Source organism: Tripterygium wilfordii, chromosome 21 (assembly GCF_013401445.1).
Source record: "Tripterygium wilfordii isolate XIE 37 chromosome 21, ASM1340144v1, whole genome shotgun sequence".
NCBI lineage: Eukaryota > Viridiplantae > Streptophyta > Magnoliopsida > Celastrales > Celastraceae > Tripterygium > Tripterygium wilfordii.
In genome coordinates, this window is record NC_052252.1 from 1,405,999 (window position 1) to 1,429,881 (window position 23,883).

Here is a 23,883-nt window from a genome sequence, read left to right on the forward strand (position 1 = left end):
GATGAACCAAATTTTATCATTAATATAATCATTATATATATATATATGTATTGCATCTTTTGTATATGTTTTAAAAGTTAAAACACATTGTATGACAGTCGACGGTCTAAATTTGTCCGCCCCTAGGTAGAATCCCTAGGTTGAACGGCTTGCAACCACATATTTAGGGATAGCAAAAAAACCGATCCGAACACTATCCGTAGGGTACCCGATCCGTTTAAAACATGAAAACTGATCCTATAAGTTTTAGAAACGGTTTTGGTTTTGGTTTTCAAACCCGCCATGGTTTAGGGTCAGGTTTGGTTTTTGGTGTCGGGTTTAGGGTACCCGAACCATTTAATAAAAAGATTCATTATAGTAATAATATTATAAATCATCTATAAAGGTATACTACTAGGATATTAAATTATAACATGATAAAATATATTAAAACGTATATATTTATAGAAGCATACTAATAAAACTATAAATTAGACTAATTTGAATTATAAAATCATAATTAATATAAATCATACTCAATATTAATTTATATTAATATAATCATCAAAGAAAAAAATAAAAATATTAAAAGTTAAATGGTAAATGATAAACGGGTACCCGATGATAAACGGTTATGGAACGGTTCCGGTTTTGGAAATTTAAATGGTTTTTTAAATGGTTTTGAAACGGTTTTAGTATAGAGTATATTAAATGGAAACGGTTTTGATATTTCCTAAATGGAAGGGTACCCGATCCGTTGTCATCCCTACACATATTCCACTTGTCTTCATCTGTCGTATTAATTAACATTCATACTTCATAACAAACCACTTGTGCTTGGTGTGCGATGTTGATTAGAGTTAAAGTTGTTGGATGATTTCAAAACGCGTTAATTTCTTTGTTGATTGCTTTAATGGAATTCACTATTCAGCGAATAAAGGTCAGCATCCAACAAAAAATCTCCACCTTCGGGGAAAAAAAAATGAGGGCAACCAAGAAACGTCCTAAATGAAAAATATGGCCAAACATAATAACTTTCGAGGAATCTTTTAAAAGGATAAAATTACACGAGTTTTGAACAAGACTTTTAAATTATAAGAAATCCAACTTAGAAAAAGGAAGATTATGAGACAATTGACAACGCATAGATGCTGGACTTGGAATCCATGGTGACTAGAGTTTGAGGCTTTGTATATAATTAATTAACTATGTTTAAATTAATTTTTGACTAAGAAATGTATTCAACTTTAATTAAATCATCAAAGAATAATCCAAGTATCCAGCATCACATGTCCTTTGTTGAGTTAGACTCCACTCATTTTATAGAGTTGTACAAATAAAGCAAAAGTCCAAGTCAAGTCTTTTTTTTTTCTTTATTTTGCATTACAAAAATTTAGACTCAATTTTAAGAATGAGTCTAAATAATTTTAGTCTTATGATTCATAAATACGTTCTTTTAATATGTAAATTAAATATGTGTGTGTGTTTGTAAATAGACACATATATCTTTGTCCAAGTCTTAAAGAGTAAATTAATTTAATTACTTTAATACAACTTGATCTTCTAGATATTACATGAAATGTCAGTCATCTTTAAGTGCAATGGCAAATCCAGAGGCACAACTAAAGCATCGATAGTTTGAGGTAGTGTCTCTCGAAAATTATCTAGAGTTATTTTATAAGGTACGAATATAATAACTAGTAATAATTTCAAGCAATAAAATTAGAAAGTTGGACTTGAATGGATTGAGACATGGATAAGAAAGAATATAAAGTCTATAGAGTTAGGTCGGAATGGTGCTGCAGGCAGTAATGAATGGAGAAGGAGAATACATATGATAGTGGCTTTGATGATATATGTTGATGATGATTTAAACATTTCTTGTGTTGTTTAGCGCGTACTATTTTGGGGAAAAAAATGGTTCAATTAAAATTTTAAAAAAAAGACCAGAAAAACAAGATGGTTCAAGTAGCAGAAAGCAGGCAGAAAATTTCGTTGAAGCTCATACATTGATTTTGGGTAATTGCGATTTACTTCAAACCAGTGAATAATAGAACTTCCAATATAACTCGAATGTTTTTAATCATGTCAAATTGTATTTAATTGATTTGAAGAATCTATGGAGAAATATTGGTATTTTAATAGATTCATCGTTACCTGTTGATCTTCTACAATGTTGTCTGTGTGTTGATCTCCTAGAATGTTGGCTGCTCTTATGGTATGTCTCTGCTGTCGATCTTCTACAATGTTTGTTTGGGATCTTAATCCTTTCCCTTCAAATTTCTTCAATTGTAAACGATCAAAAACTATTTTCAGTGTTTTTTTTTTTTTCCTTTCTTGTTCATGTATAAGTTTAGTGGAGTAAAGAGATCAAAACTCAAAATTAAACATACGTGGTCAATGGGAATTGAGACAAATTCTGAAAATTGGTTTGGCAATCCATGAACATCTTTACAAGAGTTGTTTTCGTGTGTAATATCTGAGGTCTGTAAAGCTGGTATAGACTATAGTCTGGTGTGGCAATATGTGATCATGGAATAGAATATGGTTGTAAAAACCGGATTCAACACATGTGGTTCGATTTGAATTCCTTTGCTCTTCATTGGTTTTTGCAGAGTGAGTTGTCGTCAGTGTGAAGTGTTTAATGTGGCAGTGTTTCATAGAGTAATATCACAAGTTGTGTACAGAAATTGTATTGGTTGATGCTATGTTTTTCTGTCCCAATGCAGTATGGAAGATCCAAGTGGAATGGTAATGTTGGGAGCTCTGGGATTGTTGTGAGGGTTGATACTCCGCTTACCCAAGTTGGAAGACCTTCCTTCTCCGTTCAGATAAACAGTGGTATTGAGTTCTGACGTTCTCCCATATCCACAATGAAGTGTAAATACCACCTAGTCTCTAGTCTTGACAAATAGCCAACTACCTCATGTAATTATCCGAAGGTTTTCTCTTTTAAAACAAATCCTGTTTGCATGCATTTTAGAATCTTGTTTAGCCTGATGGGTTTATGGTGGATGTGGGTTCTGAATCATGAAAGATAAAAGGAAAATTTTGATATTCAGATTCTCATCGTCCTGATATTTCTTTTTTGTGGTAACCGATAATGGTGATTGTCTATTTTGAACAGTCAAGTTGGGCTTAAATTCAGGTTGAATAGGTTTTGCGCACAACCTGTCGATATATAAGTTGGGTCGAGACTCAATGCAAAACCAAACGAGGATAGATCACACTATGGATCAAACCACGAAATCCTGCAAACAAATACGCCTTTGACCTAAGATAACCAGTTGGGCTATCACAGTTTGTTTTCATCGTCCTAATACCTTGATAACAAATTGGTGAATTGAAGTGAATTTGTTTGCGTTTACTAGAACAAGTGATGTCATTACCAGACATTATCTGTGTTAGGACGAGCTGAGAATAGGATCCAACTGAAGTCATTCCTGTTAACTCACTCTAAACATATTGTTCTAAAAGTCAGAAAATTGGGATCGAACCATGGAATCTTGTAGACGTCCGCACTACAGAATTTATATATATATATATATATATATATATATAGTACATTTTTGTCGGCTGAAGCAGTTGGACTGTTGGAGGTAGCAAGCACAGGCAGGACTTGAAACACTGAGTTTTTGTTTTTATCATGGGAGTCTTCATCTATCGTATTAATTAACAATATTCATTAGTCATAACAAACCACTTGTGCTTGGTGTGCCATGTTGATTAGAGTTAAAGTTGTTGGATAATTCAACATTGAAAATCCGATCCAAAACGCGTCTCTTTGCTGATTGCTTTAATTGAATTCACACTATTCAGTGAATAAAAAGTCAGGATCCAACAAAAAATCTCCACCTTAATTAGAAGAAAAAAAATTAAGGGCACGCAGAAAATATTGTCATAAATAAAAAAAATGCGACCAAACATAATAATTCGACAAAAGTAATAGAGATCTCAGTAAAAAACATCTCAATCATTTCAGTAGTGGATGTGTCACTCTCTGGTTTAATCACAAGGTTTTGTAGACCCCTACACTTACATTAATCAAGGGACAAGATTCACTACTAGAATAATTGAAATGCTTTTTATTGAAATCCCTATCATTTTTGATAATTCGATGTCTTTTTAATAATACTTCTTTTTGATAATTCGACCTCTTTTTAAACGATAAAATCACACTTGTTTTGAATAAGAAATGTATTCAACTTTAATTAAATCATCAAAGAATAATCCAAGTATCCAGCATCACATGTCCTTTGTTGAGTTAGACTCAACTCATTTTATAGAGTTGTACAAATAAAGCAAAAGCCCAAGTCAGGTGTTTTTCTTTTCTTTATTTTGCATCATAAAATTTTAGACTCGATTTTATTTTGATTAAAAATATTTAAGAATGAGTCTAAATAATTTTAGTCTTATGATCCATATATACTTTCTTTTAATATGTAAATTAAATATGTGTGTGTGTTTGTAAATAGACACATATATCTTTGTCAAAGTCCTAAAGAGTAAATTAATTTAATACGACTTGATCTTCTAGATAGTACATGAAATGTCAGTCATCTTAAGTGCAATGACAAATCCCGAGACACAACTAAAGCATCGATGGTCTGAGGGTAGTGTCTCTGGAAAATTATCTATAAGGTATGAATATAATAATTAATAATAGTTTCAAACAATAAAATTATAAAGTTGGACTATAATGGATTGAGACATGGATAGTTGGATATGAACGAGATTAGGCTGCTTAAACTTAGAAGTTGGGCTTGAGTAATGGAGAGTTGGACTTTACGAATTGAAGACCTGAAATATTTTAGTTAGGAGTTCTTGTAACTAAACCTATATACTCTATTATAAAAAATAAAAATAAAAAATTGTGCCTCATCACACATTGGATCCTCCTATGCCTAGGTCCACATGTGACTTGTAATATATATATATATATATAATCAATTATTGAATATAAAAATTCAATTGATTTTCTTCTAATAAAACAAAATTCAACAATAAAAGATAAAAGCATTGGTGTGATAGTTTGACCAATGAATGCATGTATGAACGATGATTCCGAGTACGTAGAGCTGTCGCCAGGCTGTCCATCTGCAACTGGGCAACGAAACAGTGTTCACCAACCCCATACGGCTTCATACAAAACTCTCAATCACACCCGTGAATGCTAAATTTCCACACGCACACACATAGGGATTGATTAATGCAAAGTGTCTTGCACCTACTACTTTGTGATGAGTTCGCATGCATGTTTCCACGTACATCTAACATGTCATTTGATTCCTAATTGTATAAGGTGAACATGAGATGAGTGTAAAATAAATGTGAGATGAGTATGACTATAAGGTGACTAGATGAGCATAATCATATTTGATATAAAATAAAGAATGAGCATGAATGTGTTAATATTAACATTATAATTTTTATATTACCTTTTTTTTTAGAAAATAAAATAATATTTTATAACAAATGTAAAAGACTCTTTTAAACATCAAATTAAATGTCCCGTAATGATCTGAATTTAAATCCATATCAAATACTCAAAAGACAAACTTGTATAATATCGTTTTTTTGATAAATCTATATTTTATTTAAAAGGAAATGTAGGGAAATACAAGTAAACTGTACGGCCTCCAAATTATAGTAGCAAGAACCCCTACAAAGCAAAACCCATAATTGAGAAACCCCAAAACCCCCCTAAACTAAAACGTGCATCCAGAGGCGTTTTGCAAAAACCAATTCCACTCTCAAAGAGGAGGGAAGTGGAACCCCACAGCAAACCTCCAAACCCAAGACCAAATTGAACATTTCCAAGACACCCAACACTTACACGAGAACTTGATTCAGAAGTATCACCCAATAGCAACCAAATCAAAAGGATAAGGAATCTGAGTATAGGAAAGCATTTTAACTAAGTCGCCAAAGTCAAAAAGCCAAAAAGGGCCTAGGACAGCCACTAAACAAAACATCTGCACCCGTTTTGACTTGTACCATATCTTTATCGGTTATTAAAAAAATTACATGCATTATCTTATAATTCCTTTCATTGTAATAGCAAACTAGTCTCATTTTAATCGAGGAGAGATGACTCAATTGACAATTGATTGAATTAGACATATATGTGTTCAAGATTCGATTCCTATCACTAACAAATTTCTTTATAGTATTTCGAGAGATAAAAACTCGTTTTAACTTATATGATATAGTTATCGGTTAAAAAAAACTCATATGCATTATCTAATTATAATTCCCTCATTATTGTAGCAAACTAGTCTCAACTGCCAATTATATACTATATATTATTAATATTTTTATCAATCCCACAATGGTTTCTCTCATCCAATTTGGCAGATATATATTAATTGCTCGATATTATATCCCTCTTATATATATATATATATATATTTGTTTGACTTGTCTTTTTTCTAAGTCTACTCTCTTTCTTCCATAAAAGCAAACCATCAAGGCATCAAGAGTTCATTCTTCCCTCACTTCTCTCTCTCTCTCTCTCTCTCTCTCTCGATCTTGAGATCTCTGTCTTTCATTGAAAATCATATGTAGTAGTAGTTACACAAAAATGTTTCTTCATCAACTTCGCTTAGCATCCTTGATTGTTCTTTGCTTCACTACTTTTACATCTGGTGCTGCTCGATTACCAAACGATGAAGGTACGTATATGCATATACAATCAACAACCTCTCTCTCTCTCTATATATATATGTGTGTGTGTGTGTGTGTATATAATTAGTGTATCGTATAATATATCATGAATGCAATTGTGAATCTATTAATTCCATTAATATACGAATGAATGAATGAATGAACTAAATGACTCACAAGTCAGAGCTCAAGAGGTTTCAAAGCTTTTAGTTTAAGATATATAATTAGTGGAAATTAATTAATTATTTGTTGATGATTAATAATTAATTTTTTTGGTTGGGTTTAATGAATATTGCAGTTCAGGCATTACGTGACTTAGCAAAAACACTTGGGAAGACAAACTGGAACTTCTCTGTAGATCCATGTGGTAAGGAAGGGGGATGGACTGACCCAAACCCGGTTAAAGTATACGAGAATAATGTCACCTGTAACTGCACGTACTCTAACAACACCGTCTGTCACGTCACCAACATGTATGACTCTCTTTCTCTTTTGACATGATAAATTATTCAATTGTCCCGACACATCATGTCATATGTTCTTGTGGTGTATCGAAACTGATAAAATAATGTCAATTCATGAATGGTTGATGACAAATGCATGTGCAGTTGAAAATAGAGATACGTAATTTGCAATACAAATTTTAAAAATACATGAACTATAATATGTGAATTGATTTTGTTCCATTGATTACGGTGCACCACATCAGTATATATGATATGCAGGATTATTGAATGATTTTCTCATTTCTCAAACAACCTATCCTGACTTGTTTATATGTGTGTGTGTGTGTACGTATACGTTTGCTCGTTCAATCAATCACTTAAAAGAAACGGATAGGAATTTATGGGCAATGTCGGCTTGCTTGTCAACTTGCCATGCAATTTGATTCTCTTTCTAGATCTGTCGCTTTCAAAGTCAACCCCGCCAGAGTTGACTTAAAGACTACTCTGGTAGATATGGGTGATTTAATTAACTCTTAATAAATCATTTGTTAGCGATAATCTAATTACATATTATTGGCACTCCTCGAAAATTTCTACAAAGTCCGTACATGAAATTTTTATGTGTTTGCCTAATCTACGTGATTTGCGTACTATCGAGCTAGCGCTACCCCATAGATTTATCCTATGCACATCTAGAAAGTTGAATTCATTTTAATAGATGTTGATCGATTCTGATACAGGTTGATTTAATGATATTATTACTAAATATTAAATTATTAATTTATATTATTCCTTCATAACAAAAGTGTAAAACCCCATCACCAAATTATTTTACCATACACATTACATAAAACCATGTTACAATTAGTGACCAAAACAATGTCATAGTGTTAATAATTCTATGTTGTTTTGGTGGTTAAGATTTAAGATTTCCTACCTAGTACTCAAGTTCAATTCTCGCTAATAGTATTTTAATCACTTGAATGATGATCTAATTGGTGAATCTCTCGATCAAACCGTATGAACTTCAGAGGTTCTATTAGGAATCCCACATTGAAATTTTTTGAAGTTCTATTCAACTTATAAGTGGTGCCCAACCCTCAAACACTTGAGAGTCTTTTTAGGGACAAAACCCACATAGGCCTTTGGCCCAGTGTGGGACAATACCTCAAGTGTTGTTGGGCCCAATCTTTCTCCTTTACTCATTTTTCAAATTATAATGAGTTCGATTTTCATTAAGAGCAATATCTTTGTGGCCACGCAATGAGCTTTAGCCCAACTTACCCTATTGTTAGATGAAAACTTCTGTGCGTGCGTGGCCTGAGTTTATGCCCATATCGGATGTTCAAAGGATAATTTTGTATGATGTCGTTATCGGTTACGGGAAAAAAAGTATTTATGAAAACAATAATAATAATTCTATGTAGTGTTTTTTCTCTCATGTTGTTGTATATGCATTACATAAACGATGTTACAGTTATAGGCCCACTAAGAAAAGCCCATTTGTTGTTATTGGTTACACAGACTTCTCAAGGCCCAAAATCTTCAAGGCAGTCTTCCTCCGGATTTAAGTAGGCTACCTTACCTTGAAGAACTGTGAGTACTTTTCCCATTTTGCCCCTACTCTTTCGATTTAATTTCCCGCTTCAAGTTCTAACAATGGCAGACCCACCAACTCCATTTTTACAGTGACCTAACTCGCAATTACCTCAACGGTACAATCCCAAAAGAATGGGGTTCCACGAAACTAGTCACAATGTATGTCTTCTATCTTCTTTACTTCTGTATAGTCTGTGTATGTATGTTTGTATTCATGGATCTTGTGTTTTCATTCTTGTTTAATGGGTGTGATTGCAGCTCTCTTCTTGGGAACCCTTTAACAGGTCCCATCCCAAAAGAAATTGGAAACATCTCCACTCTTACAAGTTTGTAAGTTTGTCATGACCCACATTTTATTCTTTTGTTTCTGGTTGATTTCAATTGCTTAGATTGTTGGAAGCATTTCTTAACAACGAATTTTTGTGTTATCCAGAGTGGTCGAGTTCTGTCAGCTTTCTGGGTCTCTTCCTCTGGAGCTTGGGAATCTGACTGCCATAGAGAGATTGTAAATTCCCTTGTTTACTCTTTTTAGATTGCTAGCATAGAATCTTTGATATATCAAGTTATTAATTTGAAAATGGGTATTGGGTTGAAGATTGTTAAGATTGGAATGACTGAATTTTTCATGTTATATTATATTATATTTTTCAGGCTTCTCAGCTCAAACAATTTTACCGGGGAGTTGCCTGCAACTTTTGTTAAACTGACCTCATTGACGGACTTGTAAGTCTTTCATTTATCATTGTATGGTCAAGTTAAGCAATGCCTTTGTGTTTTGGATCATCAATTTGGGCTATCGAACACCTTGCAGCCGAATTAGTGATAACCAATTCACCGGGAAGATACCTGATTTTATCCAGAGTTGGACAAAACTTGACATATTGTAAGGATTTCACCTCTTCTCAGTTTATTTATTGTTGTCTTAGTGCCTGGATGCTACGTGTTTGATTGTGTTCCTGAACCAGAATTTGCTGATCACAGGGCAATACAGGGAAGTGGCTTGGGTGGGCCTATCCCTTCGGGCATCTCTCTTTTGAACAATATGACTGACTTGTAAGTGGAATCTTCTGACTTGATGCCTTATATTCAATTCAAATGGATGGAATTAACTAAATATGTTGTTGTTGTTGTGGTTCAATTTCTATACGCAGGAGAATCAGTGACTTGAGAGGAAATGAATCGACTTTTCCATCGTTGAGTAGTATGAAAAAGATTAAGATACTGTGAGTGAAATGCCTTACAGTGAAGCAGTTTTGTTGTGTTCTTGTAGCTTATACACTTTCATGTTGCAGGATCTTAAGGAGTTGCAATATAGTTGGACAGCTGCCTGCCGATCTTGGTGGAATGACCACACTAAAAACCTTGTAAGTATCAATTATTTGCTGTGGAAGTTAAATTTTTTTATGGTTAATTTCATCATGAAATGATTCGCTAATGTGTTTCCCAAATGGTTAGGATCGGTAATTTTAATCTCTTGTTGGTTAATTCTCATGCAGAGACCTCAGCTTTAACAAACTTACCGGAGAAATTCCGCCCAGCTTTACTAGACTATCAAATGTTGACTATATGTAAGAACTGTCCTTTCTGTTTATTATGCACTTCCTTCCTATGGAAAGATTATCCATTTTTAGAGACTGGCTGATATTGTTGGATATGATTGTTAAACTCATAATTGATGTGCAGGGTTTCATTAAGCACAATATGCCTCCAAGTTAAAACATTTGAAAAAATTTGTATTTTAATGTGAAATGCCATTTTGTTATATTTGAACATCATCCTCGTTAATCTATCTTCACACTTTTAGTTATTACCATTTAGAAACACAAGTGATTTAATTTTCTCGTATAGATATTTTACTGGGAATGCTCTAACTGGAGAAGTTCCTGACTGGATGCTGACCACAGGCGGCGGCCACATGTAAGTTCACTTTCTAGTTCTTTTCATGTAATTTTATGAAGATGTTATGATTTTCTTATTTGCTAATCTCCTGATAAAAACAGTTGAGCACCTTTACTGCCCGTCCTCTCTTTTTCAGCCCACATCATGCAACTAATTCGATTTTTAATTGAGGCAATCTTCTTTAGTAACAATGAAATGGGCTCCAAGCAGCCACTCCCACATTTCAAAGAAGATTGTACACTACTCTATAGCATAGGTACATTTGGCTTCTATGACCCTGAGGAAGATAAACTATGAACTTTCTATGCTTTACTGGTACTCATTAGGGCCTGGTCGTGAGGAGATTTTTCACGCTATTGATGCCTTTGTTAGGCTATCTATTATTATAAGAACCTAGATTTCAGGCTTTGTGCAGTTTAGGAATCGAACTAGAGATTGAGAACAAAATTATGAGCTTTGTGTTTGATTGATTTTTAAGTGGATAACAAACCCTTTATCTCAATTGTTTACTATCGAATTACTTTTTTTTTTTGCATTAATTGTGTGGTTTCTTCATCAATTACGTATACACTAAATTGGATCAATGTCTCAATTTAAAATGAAATTATTTGCAAATGTTGTAAAATGAATGTGAAACATTCGTATTGAAATCTAAATGAGAGAATTGTATTGAATTGTGAAAAGGTAGAGATACAAGAGTATATACAAGGAGAAGCTGATATATACTAAAATACCCTCTAGTCTAATATATACATAATATATCTCTAACAGAATCAATTTTGAACGTTTTATGAGCTACTGTATGAAAGTAATAATTTTATCTCATGATGTTCTCGAGAAGATTGTAACACGTATTATAATTCTGAGGTGCAGTGATCTTTCGTATAATAATTTCACAGTTCACGGATCCTGTGCGCAGCACAATGTGTAAGAACTATTACTTTCAATCTCATCATCTTCCTTCTTCCTCCCTCCAACCCGCTCAATTCTCTTATACTTCTGCAATTTTGTTAACAAACTGGACTAACCTTTTTCTCCCATTTCCCTCAGAAATTTGTTTGGGAGCTCGTCAATGGGAAATGTTTCGTAAGTTTTCTAATTGCAAATTACATGCATTATAATCATATTTCCTTTTTATGTGACCATTAAACTATAATGATGATTGTTCTGTACCATATATTATTCTGCAGTGGAATCGTTTCATGTCTAAAGAGCGATAGTTGTCCAAAAAGTAAGTAAAGTTTGCACTTTCCTTGGGACTGTTTCAATTGTTTCTCATAATTTCTTTGTGGCAATTTGAGCTATTAGAATCTGTGATACTCCAAACTTATTCCTTCCAGAAATCTGGCAGTTGAAACTTTTGGGAATTTTTTTTCTATGGTCAAGAAATATAGTAGCTAGATAACATGAGAAAATTCGAGCATCCTTGCAAATGCATGTTATATGATTAGATTTCCATTATGTTACAATAGATCAAATTAGACACAGAGCAACAGCACTATTGTGTAACTATCAAAGTTCCCTCTTATATTATATTAGGTAGCTTTTTGTTATGTCAGGTCAAAGGAATATATGCAGAAGGGAAAAAAAATTCCATATCTTGTGGCATGACTTATGGATAACCTGTTTTTATTGTTCCCAATTTCTTTCTTTAGATGTAAATTTTTTAATCTTTTGCTAAATGCTAACAGAACCAGCATATTTATATTGGTTTTGCCATTATAAAGTCAGTGGTAACTGCTTTTGCATTCATGTATATGAGCAATTTAAAAATCTATATCTTGTTTTCTTGTTGACTTTATGGGTTTTTTCCTGGTTGGAAGTGGATAATTTCTTAATCTCATGAGAGTATTTGAGAAGCTGAAATCTACTTGGACATCTATATATGGCATCAAAAAACTTGAATTTGAAGTCTATGGAAACCTACACGAAGTCTCCCTTTCTAGTTAGTTAATAAACCAAGGACTGTTCTACAAGAATTTCACTAGAAAATAGTTTCAAGCGGAATTAAATCTTGGGATTGTAGTCAACTAGACTAGATTGATTTTCATCTTCCTTCTAACTCAATTGTTTCTATGGATACTGATGAGTTGTCGATCTGGTTCAGCATTCTACAATTTCCATATAAATTGTGGGGGGAAAGAAGTGACGCTCAATGGAACTACATATGCAGAAGATAATGATGCCGCTTCACCTGCAAGATACTACCGAAGTATAAGTAACTGGGCTTTCAGCAGCACTGGTCACTTCTTGAATGATGATCAGCCTACAGATTTTTATACTTTGTCGACAGATACAACTAAAGTCGCCGAAAACACTACGGGACTGTACAAGGAAGCACGCCTGTCACCTCTCTCTCTAACTTATTATGGTTTCTGCCTTGGAAATGGAAACTACACTGTTGACCTCCACTTTGCAGAGATCATGTTTACAGCTAACAAAACATATTACAGCCTTGGCAGGCGTATATTTGATGTTTACATTCAGGTAATCTATAAACTAATACCCATCATTCCAGAGATTTTTATCTTTTGCATTATGCAAGAAAGTCAACAATCAGTTACGTTGTTTGGCTTTAAGCCTTTAACTTGCCAAGTATCCTTCTGATTAAGATTGATTTCACGTAAAAAAAAAGAAAAAGGTGTGTTTTTCAAATTTGAAGTGACTTCAATCATTAAGAAAATGTATTATCTCAGGGAAATCGGGTTTTGGAGGACTTCAATATAGCGGATGAAGCAGGTGGACCTGGTAAAGCAATTGTGAAAAACTTCACCGCTGAAGTAACCAGTAACACCTTGGAGATCCGCTTTTACTGGGCTGGGAAAGGGACAACCGGTATCCCTGTTAGAGGAGTTTATGGTCCTCTGATATCTGCGATCTCTGTGAGTCCTGGTGGTAAGTAACGTGATTCTAGGGTCTCCAGTTAAATATCTGCTATCTCAGTGAGCCTTGGTAGAATTTTTATGAGTGTACAACCGTATAATTCCTTGTTCTTATTCACGTCAAAATATCATTTGCTCATTTTCAACTAGATCAATGATAGCAGATACCTTTATTCAATCCACTTGACCCAAGTGTGATAGCAGATACCTTTATTCAAAGCCATCTGACAATGATAATTTTATTTTGGCTACTACCTTAAGTCCATTGAAATAAATTATAAAAATTGATAACTTATATTACACCATCTCTTCCTTCCTTAGAAAGAGGTTGGGACCTAATGTAAGTAATGATGAAAAATTTTCTCGCTTTTTGTCAAAATGATAATGAAATAGTTAATTTTTGTTCTCTTGCATTCCCTTGAAGAATTTTCTGGAGTGCATGTCATGTGTTCTACCACAAAAATGTGACAATGCCATCTCATATAACCATCTGATTGTATTCTTTGTCAACACAGATTTTATACCTCCATCAGAAGGGGGAGAGAATGGTTTGCCTATAGGGACTGTGGTTGGAATCGTTGCTGCAGTCGCATCCGTCGTCATCCTTGTTCTGGCTATTCTGTGGTGGAAGGGCTGTTTAAAACATAAAGATGCCGCAGGACCAGGTAGTTTGCATTTATTTTAAGCTTTATGAATGCTCAACATATTATTAAATATTTAAATAGATACCATTCTCATCAGAAGTAACTCAACAGATTTGAAGGGCCTAGATTTACAAACTGGTTCATTTACACTGAGGCAAATTAAAACTGCTACAAAAAACTTTGATGCAGCTAATAAAATTGGGGAAGGTGGTTTTGGCTCTGTCTACAAGGTATTTAAATGAAATTTAGTTTTCTTTGATATCGAATTCGATGATCACTTTGCTGTTGTCGGCTGTAGCCATACTTCGGGGATAAAAGACTTGAATAATTTTCTTTTTGTAGGGTCTTCTTTCAGATGGTACCATAATTGCAGTAAAGCAGCTCTCTGCCAAGTCCAAGCAAGGAAATCGGGAGTTTGTGAATGAGATTGGCATGATCTCTGCTCTGCAACACCCTCATCTTGTAAAGCTCTATGGATGCTGTATTGAAGGAAATCAACTCTTGCTGGTGTACGAATACATGGAAAACAACTGCCTTGCTCGTGCTTTATTTGGTAAATTTTTGATCAAGGACATTGACCATCATCTCTGCATATATGAAATTCTAATTTATTATTTCTAACCTTTGTATACTTGAAGGCCCAGAAGAATTTCGGCTGAAATTGAACTGGCCAACAAGACGCAAGATCTGTATCGGCATAGCAAGAGGTTTGGCTTTCCTCCACGAAGAATCAAGACTGAAGATTGTTCACAGAGACATCAAAGCCACTAATGTGTTGCTTGATAAGGATCTCAATGCTAAGATATCCGACTTTGGTTTGGCAAAGCTCGATGAGGAGGATAATACACACATAAGCACCAAAATTGCTGGCACCTAGTGAGTGACTATACTTTGACACAGTCCATTTTTTTTCTTTCTTGATTGGAAGTGAGAGTGCAACGTGGGAAACAGTACAGAATGCTGAGATTGCAAATTTTAATTAAAACATTAGTATGTCGCCAAGTCTTCAAATTCGAGAAAACAAAATAATAGCATTGTCATTGCAGTAAAATGAAAATTTTAGCATAGTAAGAGCTATAGCTTTCTGCTAGCAATTAACAGTTGCCAAACAAGGAAAATGTTACATGATATGTCCCTTGCCATGCAGCGGATATATGGCTCCTGAATATGCAATGCGGGGTTACCTAACTGACAAAGCAGATGTGTATAGTTTTGGGGTCGTTGCCTTGGAAATTGTCAGTGGGAGGAGCAATACTAGTTATCGGCCAAAGGAGGAATCTTTCTATCTTCTTGATTGGGTAAATGACTTCTTATGCTTTCCCCTAATTGTTCCTTTTCATCATTCTCCTTTGTATACTCAGGCTTTAGCATGCAAAGATGTCATTCTTTTGAATCTAATGCTGACCATATGAGCTAATTTACCTCTGAATATTCTTTGAAAAATTATTGATAAGCTTGGAAGCTTTCTGAACGACAATGGAAATCTTCTGCTAGTGTTTTTTTTTTTCCTTTCATTTGAAACATAATGACTGCATAGATTTTGATATACATATTTTCTTCTTCGTAGGCTCTTGTTCTAAAAGAGGAGGGGAAATTGATGGAATTAGTGGACCCGAGGTTGGGTTCAGAGTATAAAAAAGATGAAGTGATGACAATGATTAATGTGGCTTTGCTATGCACTAATTCCGCTTCAGTACTTAGACCGAGTATGTCTATGATTGTCAGCATCCTTGAAGGTAAATCTTTAGTTCCTGAGGTGGGTTCGGATCAAAGTGATTTGGTCGATGAGATGAAGAGGAAGACAATGAAGATGTATTTCAAAGACACTGCAGAGCCCGGAATTAGTGAGAGCCAGAGCGTGTCAATTGACGGTCCATGGACTGATACTTCATCTGCAGCTGATCTATATCCAATCAGCCTGGAGTCGGATTATTTGGTGAATAGAAATTAATGAAACCATCCGAATCTGTTCGTTCAGCTACCAATACCTAGGTTTGCTACTTTTCCTCCTATCCTTCATCATTTGCTGTACTGTATGTTGTGGAATACATTGCAATAAACGGCATAGCTGCTGAAATTGTACAGAAGTTTGTGTGGCATATTAAGTGTATATTGCAGAAGTAATTGAAAATCATATATTGTTTTCTGGATTGGAAACTTGATGATATCCTTTGAAAGAGTTATCAAACTTCTGGCCAACATTTTTGTTATGGAAAATTTAGAAGGCATTGCAGAACTTGGCAACATGTGTTCTTGTGCGGGTGGATACATATTGATACTCCCTGACATGAACTCCCATCTTTTTTCAAGAAAGTTGAGTGGTCACCATTTTCTTTTAGGAATCCATGTATAGCACCCATTTGTGGAGCTTATTTTGTAAGTCAAGAGTTATGTTGTTGGATGTTTGGTGAAATTTATAATGAAAAATATTTTGGTTGCAATTTTTAATTTTTTTTAAATATTAATAAGTATAAATATAAATTATAAATTTATAAGTATAATTTAATTATAAATATTTTTACATAAATAAAATTAAATTTTTTTAATAATAGTGGCATATGTACTTTTGAAAAATGATCGATCAAGACCCTCTATTTTGTTTTAAGCTAAACAAACCCCTGTACTTTGAGGTTGGGCTAAATAAGCTCATGTTGCTCATTTTCATTATAGCGGCATGACATAGCCGTTAAATGCATGATTTTTTTTTAATCATTATTGACGTGGCATTTTAAGAGAATAGGTCATCTCTCACTTGAAGGACGAAATATGTTCCTCTCTCAATTGTGGATTCACAACAATGTTCAATGCTATATCTTCAATTGACTATCCCATTCCCTTTTTTGGGAGAATGACCAAACACGTATCTTTCAACAGTTAAAGGACGAAAATAAGAGAAAAACAAATTTAAGGACGAAAGTGAAACTAGAGGTAATGTTGAGAGACTAAATGTTACATATATTCATTGTTTGGCATACACAAAGCAAATGTAAAAAAAGTAATACATATTTTAACCACTCAAGATGACAGAGATGGATAGGGATGAAATATAATTAATAGGCACAAGTCACATTGAACTCACACATATATATGTTCTTGTTTTGGAATCACAAGAGGAAGGCATCTCTTTCTTTGTGTTTCTTTCATGTGCACAAATTTAGAAATTAAAAATGAAACACTATATTCTTCTTGTGCTTGTAATAAACGTAAAACCCTAATTATGCCAGAACTGAAAAGAATTTGTTGTCAAGTCCGCCACACCCAGCAAAAAAGCATTTGAACTCTTTCCCAACATATTTATATCTCCCAAAAGGTTTTTGATTCAATCAAATTTCTATAATTATCTTCTTCATAACAAATATTCACCAAGCTTTTTTGATTCAATAACAGTACTAGTTAGTGAGTAGTGATCTCAAATGGGTTTGTGGTTTGGGATCGTCGTTTGTGTTAATCTCTCTCTAGTACTGGCATTGTTGCCCTGCATAGTCCTCGGCCGGCCGGCCGGTTTTGATAACAAAGCAGACAGTGAATCATGCGATTATATCAATGGAGAATGGGTTTATGATGCTTCATTACCACTTTATAATTCATCAAGTTGTCCTTTTATCACAACAGCCTTTGATTGCCAGAAAAATGGTCGCCCGGACAAAGACTACCTCAAATATCAATGGAAACCTAGCAACTGTGTCCTTCCAAAGTATTTTATTTCCCTTCCTCTATTTTTTTTTTCCTGTTCTTATTTACATACCTTAAAATAGCTTTTCATTGTGGGTTGTGGATATGAATTCAAATATGATCTGTTTCTTTCCCAGGTTCAATGGTGAAGACTTTCTGGAAAGAAATAGAGGGAAGAAGATAATGTTTGTGGGAGACTCCATAAGTGACAACATGATGGTTTCACTCGCATGTTTGCTTCACTCAGCAGTACCAACCTCTACATATACCACAGATGCTACATCCATTCATTTCCAGGTATATGACAGTTTTAATATCCTTTCAAAAAAACAATGATTCCAATTTTATTAACAGTAATCACAGATTTGATCATATTTAAGCAAAAATAAATTAATTAATTCTATGGTTGTTAGGATTATGGGGTTTCGATTTTGTATACTCAAAGTGGGTTCTTGGTGGATTTGGTGGATCAACAAGGAAGCAAAGTTTTAAAGCTGGACTCAATCAGCACTGGCAATAAATGGCAAGGAGTGGACATGTTGATCTTCAACACCTATCATTGGTGGTTTCACACTGGTCATCTACAAAAGTTAGTTTCTTTTTTTTTCCTTAAATTACAAAATTTGAGATAAGTGTCAGACTGAAAATCCCATAATGGATTATCATATAATCTAACCGAATGGTTTGTAATTAAAGATTCACTCCCTCCATGTAACAATTAAGGCGTTTCTGAGTTTAACTATGAAACCGTGCAGGTTCACGCGTTAAGCGGTTAATAAGTACTGAATAATGTTGAACTTTGCAGATGGAACTACTTTGAAGTAGAAGGCAAGCTTCAAAAAGACATGGATCGGTTGAAAGCCCTGGGGACTGCATGGACAACTTGGGCCAACTGGGTTGACACAAATGTTGATCCTTCAAAGACCAAAGTTTTTTATCAAGGTGTTGCTACCACTCATCAAGAGTAAGTACAGTCTACAAGAATGGAGTCATTGCTCTTAGTACCTCTCAACTCTTCTTCTCCCTAATGCCTTTTCCCATTCACAGTGCCAGGGAATGGAAAGATCCAACTGCTACAGATTGCAGAGGACAAACCGAACCGATTAAAGGCTCAAAATATCCAGGCATGAGTATTCAAGGAGAAGCTGTGATTAAGAGTATAATAAGTAAAATGACCAAACCTGTGTATTTCCTAGATATCACATTGTTAACGCAACTAAGAAAAGATGGACACCCATCTGTTTACGCTGGCGGTGGGGACGACTGCAGTCACTGGTGCGTTCCAGGAGCTCCGGACGCCTGGAACCAAATACTATATGCAGCTTCACTTGGGAAGTGATTTGTGCTGCCATTCAAAGTAAAAATAAGGCCACTGGAAAAACATCATGGTCATTACACTACAGAGCAATTACCATCCATACACTTTCATGTGACTCCAAACATGATACATTCATACTTACACGACAGCATACGACAGTATACAACAAATATGTCCAGAAATCAGGCTTCCCTGCTAAATCCACATCTTACAACAATTGAATCCAGACTCTGACATGCATCTAAAAGTTAAGCTAAATCATTTCATAAACACAGTAGACCCAAATAAGTAGATCACATGAGAACTTGTACGCTTTCAGTTCTCATCGATCTTTTGGAACCCAGATGGTTCACAATCTTACACAACTTCCTCATAAGTTTCCATCCAGCTAAGTTGTGGCTACCTTGGTATTTCAAGTACCACAAGACCAAAATTTGTCAAATCTAAGATAGAGAAACCAAAAACTTGGGCAAGCAAGCATCTTAATTTATAATGCCCTACGGGCACCTCAGCAAATTAAGCACCATGAATTTTTCATTCTCGACATAGAGAAATTCGAAACACATCCCCCACAGGTTCTCTAATAATAGGGACTTTATAAACAGCTGGGTACCTTCCACCTTCTCAAATTCAGAAACCAAAAAAAATAAAAACACTTTAGCAACCATGGTCTTCGGTAGGTTATTGATCAAACTACTAAATACTGTTAACCTTGAGCAGCAAAGCTTCTTAGTCTCACTAAAATTTGCTTCTTCGCTCATACCTGACTAACAACCATGTCTTCCAGTACTTCAGAGAAAAATGCCACTACCCTAAAAAGGATCTTGAAGCAATTTCAATGCCTACGCTTGTCGTCGCCGTTTTGAGACAATGCCATGACGCTGGAAATAGTGACTCTTTTGCGTAGTAAAGCTGGATATATCGGGCACAAAAGCTGCATTATCTGATTGATTTTGGGGGCCTCTTGGCCAGTAGAGCCCAGAGGCTGTAGGTGGGGAAGGAATCTGTGGCATGGCCCAGGAGGTTTCAGGCACCTGACCCAAGCAATCATCATCACCTATTTCTTCCTCGGCAGCTCTTAAGAACGAGGAGCTATCAGAGTCTCCACGCTTGCCACTATCAGCCTATCAGAAACAATGAAACCAAGGGGAAAGGAGAGTAAGAGACTTTAGCAACCATTGACCTTGAAAGAACATAAAACGAATGAAATCAAAAACAACAAAGTGATTTAAATCTATAAGGCCATAATGGCAGGTTAATGAACAAGCTAGAGAGTTATTTAAAGAAGAAAAGAAATAATTACACAAAAAGCCAGACAAGGAAACCCCAAACACTTCAAATATGCAGGTGTATTGTGCATGGCCTGTAACGAGTCTACATGACTATGAAATTTTGCAGCAATTTTCATATGACAGGTTCAAATCATGGAAATGGCCTCCCCGACAATGCGGGTGTAAGGATATGTATATATGTCCTACACAGAACCTTCCACTATCCCAAGGGTATCAATCATTGTGTGTGGCTTTCTTATGCCACAACATGTGCTAATCAAAAAGCCAATAGCAGAGGACAAGTAAGTTGCCATTTCAACAGTCATTGCCCACACATATGACGCATAAACAAAGCATACATTTACACATGCAGCAAATTGATCCATTAATTATCCAAGCCATATAGTCAGATATAGTTGCCACATAATCGAGAAAACAAAAGTAATTTGCTGTGGATATTTTCTAAACTACATCGACCGCAAGGATTGTCAGACAAGGGAGCATCCAGATACTATTATTAACTGTAAGCATTTAAACAATTACTCTCCTAAAACCAAAGAACTTGCAGTGACCACATTAATGATTCTCCTCTTTCATTCCATTCCATCTTTAGACCAGGGCTTTTAAGATAGAATATCTGCAAAGTGCAACCATAAATTTAAGAAAGAATATCTGCTACATTTTGACAGCAATGACATAGGCAACATCATCATAACAAAGCCCACCAAACCTAATCGCAAATTTTTTTAAAAATATCTATTTATCAATGGTATAAAATTTTCAAAATACAATCCATGTCAGAGCCATCATTTGGGGAAAAAAATAAAAGACTAGTTCAATTGTTTCTCCTCGCCACCCTGACCTCGGATAGAGACACATTAGTATAACATGAAGGCATTCTAACTGCTCATCTCCTGATTAAAAAGAATATGTTGGCGTGCCATCAAACAGAAACCAATATGACCAAATACACAGTTCATTGCCATCCCTACATTAAATGTTTATTGAAACATTTGCTGTCATGAACAGCAACTTTACCTCCTACCAGCTATCCAAATCAGCCATATCAAACAAACTCACCAAGAAATTCTGCATTTTCCCATCAATTGCAATACAAGCTAGCAGGTCCACTTGTCTTACAAAGTGAAAACCAGACCAGCCATGTGGATAATTGCAGAAATCAACCATGTGCATTGTAGCTTATGTCCCACTAAATTTTCTCTCTTTGGGTGGCAGCTACATGTTCAGCGAGGTGCACGAACACAAAGACAAAGGAGAGAGGGTAGCATTTATGAGCTTATCGTATGCAGTAAGTGTAAAACAAAATGGTTCATTGATAATAGTAGTAGGAAAATGACCTCTTGCAGTCATAAACCAACAACATTGATCAGAGCAAAGTCCCATAACAACAGAATAATATACCCACAACCATACCTTTGACGATCCATTATCCATATAGCCAAAATTCTCATGAAACTCTGGTAGTCCAAGAAATTCATCAACGTGCCATTGTGGAATGCTTCTAGCCACAGAACCACCAACAAACGGGACTTTTGTCGACACCACTTGCCCCATTCCACTAACCTCTGCAGGTAAAACCTCCCTGTAATCACTAGCTAACTGCATTGGGGTACTCTTTCTAGATGCTTGACGAGCTTTTGTTTCTGAGGTTTTCTCCTCAGAAGGAGACTTTCCCACAGACGAGGATGCCCCAGGATCAGTAGTTTCCAGGCCTACTTTTACTCCAGTGAGCAAAAACCTCTGATGAGCAGACACGAAAGAATTTGCTGTGTGTATGGAGATATCACATTTCCTGCAGAGTAAAGCTCGATCTTCAAGACAGAAGAAAAATCCAGATGCCTCCTGCACGGAATAGAGGACTCTTATCATAACCAGACTTACTACTCTACAATTAGAATATACCTTGATATCCAGCAATCCAAAAACATGTACCAATACTGTGGTGAAGTCTGCCTTGAAATACCAGATACAAGAAAAGGGGAAAACACGACAGGGAAATAGACATACGAGCATACATTGATCCATATATACATATAGTACAAACATATAGCTCTTGCAAAGTCAGTAATCATATTACAACTAATTATTTAATCAAACCTCCACATTACGAAGGCACAGCGATGATCAGAGAACATGTCATTAGCCTGTGAAAGAGGACTGACACACTGCTGTCCACGAAATGCAACCAGTGTTCAAGAACACTTATGTGGCAAAGAATTATATTTAGCTTAATTTTGATATATTCATGCCACTTATGCAAGAATTTGTTAACATTTAAAGAGAGATATCAGTGTATTAATTCATGAAAATGCAAAACAAACAATACAAGGTAGCCAAATAAAAAGTTTCCTCCTATCATGTACTAGTTGCTTGTACCAAAAAAATAACCACAAACAACAGCCTCTTCACGAAATATGAGCCAAGTAGAACAATCAATTTTCCTCCCCAATTCTACTAATTAATTTAGAATACATGATCCAACAAAACTCTATTCCGAGTTCAGTTCAATTAAAACTCTTTAAAACAAAGCATAGCATGTTGTGTGTACAGGTTTCCATACATACAAAACAAACAAACATGAGTTGAGACAGGAATTGACGCACATCGAAATCGGATTAAAATCCTGTAACACAGAAGATGTACCTGGCAGATATCGCATTTGGGCATCTGAGATGAAGAATTAGATAAGGGAACTCTCTGATGTTTACTGGCAAGCTTATTAGCCGCATGAACCATCTCGTCGCACGCCCAACACAGTGCAGCATCGTCCGCACAACACAGAACGTTCGCCTCCGTAGCTTCGCACACATTGCACTGTATCTTCATCTTCTTCCCAATCTCTTTTTCTCTCTAGAATCTATCTCTGAATTCTCTCACTCACAAGCAACCACTGCTATTATCCCTCTCTGTAGATCAACTTCTCGACTTTCTCTCTGTAAATCACTTCACAAATCGTATGATTGAATCTAAAGGTTTATGAAGCTTCGGGAAGCTTAGCCAATAGCCAGGGACAGAGCATTGAAGGGGAGGGTTTAAGATTTTTTCATGAATTAAAAAATATAAACATGAAGATATTTTTTTCTACGCCATGAATGTGTGTTGGACAAGTGGCGGACCAATTTGGCTGTTCCTGGCTGTAAATAAGCGACCTAAAAGTCAAATATTTTGTCGAAAGCGCAAGTTCTAGCGCGTGAACAGAACACCCAACCCTATTGGTTGTCGGAGTTAGGCATGAAAAAAACCCCTAAACCGATCTTATAAATTTGAAAATGATTTTCAAAACCGTAACAATTTCGGGTCTGATTTGACTTCTAATACATAAACAATTATACAACGGTTCCAATTTTGAAAATTTAAAACCCTACCCGCATCTACACAATAGGGTATTAGCCCAAAACCTTAAGCATGACATAAACCGTGGCTATGTAGTGTCTGATATAGAAAATGTTAAGACTGCAAGTCACGCAGCCAAGATTGAGGTGGTAT

At 35.3% G+C, this 23,883-nt stretch overlaps 3 protein-coding genes across 3 annotated transcripts; 2 read left to right on the forward strand and 1 right to left on the reverse strand.

Annotated features, from left to right (window-relative positions):
- Positions 1-6,455: 6,455 nt before the first annotated feature.
- On the forward strand, positions 6,456-16,066 carry LOC119988858 (probable leucine-rich repeat receptor-like serine/threonine-protein kinase At3g14840). The gene is made up of 24 exons (XM_038834067.1): positions 6,456-6,653; positions 6,944-7,118; positions 8,616-8,687; positions 8,781-8,849; positions 8,949-9,020; positions 9,124-9,195; positions 9,342-9,413; positions 9,502-9,573; positions 9,672-9,743; positions 9,842-9,913; positions 9,983-10,054; positions 10,187-10,258; positions 10,539-10,607; positions 11,463-11,516; positions 11,640-11,675; positions 11,780-11,820; positions 12,697-13,076; positions 13,286-13,484; positions 13,987-14,136; positions 14,227-14,345; positions 14,458-14,668; positions 14,754-14,991; positions 15,263-15,413; positions 15,683-16,066. Exons 1-24 carry the CDS (start codon positions 6,563-6,565, stop codon positions 16,064-16,066), a joined length of 3,015 nt encoding a protein of 1,004 aa, XP_038689995.1. The 5' UTR covers positions 6,456-6,562.
- Positions 16,067-17,528: 1,462 nt separating this feature from the next.
- LOC119989647 (protein trichome birefringence-like 42) lies at positions 17,529-19,752 on the forward strand. The gene is made up of 5 exons (XM_038835298.1): positions 17,529-17,809; positions 17,925-18,084; positions 18,201-18,376; positions 18,593-18,751; positions 18,835-19,752. The coding sequence occupies exons 1-5, from the start codon at positions 17,529-17,531 to the stop codon at positions 19,124-19,126; spliced, it is 1,068 nt and encodes a 355-aa protein (XP_038691226.1). The 3' UTR covers positions 19,127-19,752.
- LOC119989427 (B-box zinc finger protein 22-like) lies at positions 19,557-23,441 on the reverse strand. The gene is made up of 3 exons (XM_038834934.1): positions 23,041-23,441; positions 21,811-22,239; positions 19,557-20,229 (listed from the first exon to the last, which is right to left on the reverse strand). Exons 1-3 carry the CDS (start codon positions 23,221-23,223, stop codon positions 19,948-19,950), a joined length of 894 nt encoding a protein of 297 aa, XP_038690862.1. The 5' UTR covers positions 23,224-23,441; the 3' UTR covers positions 19,557-19,947.
- Positions 23,442-23,883: the final 442 nt, after the last annotated feature.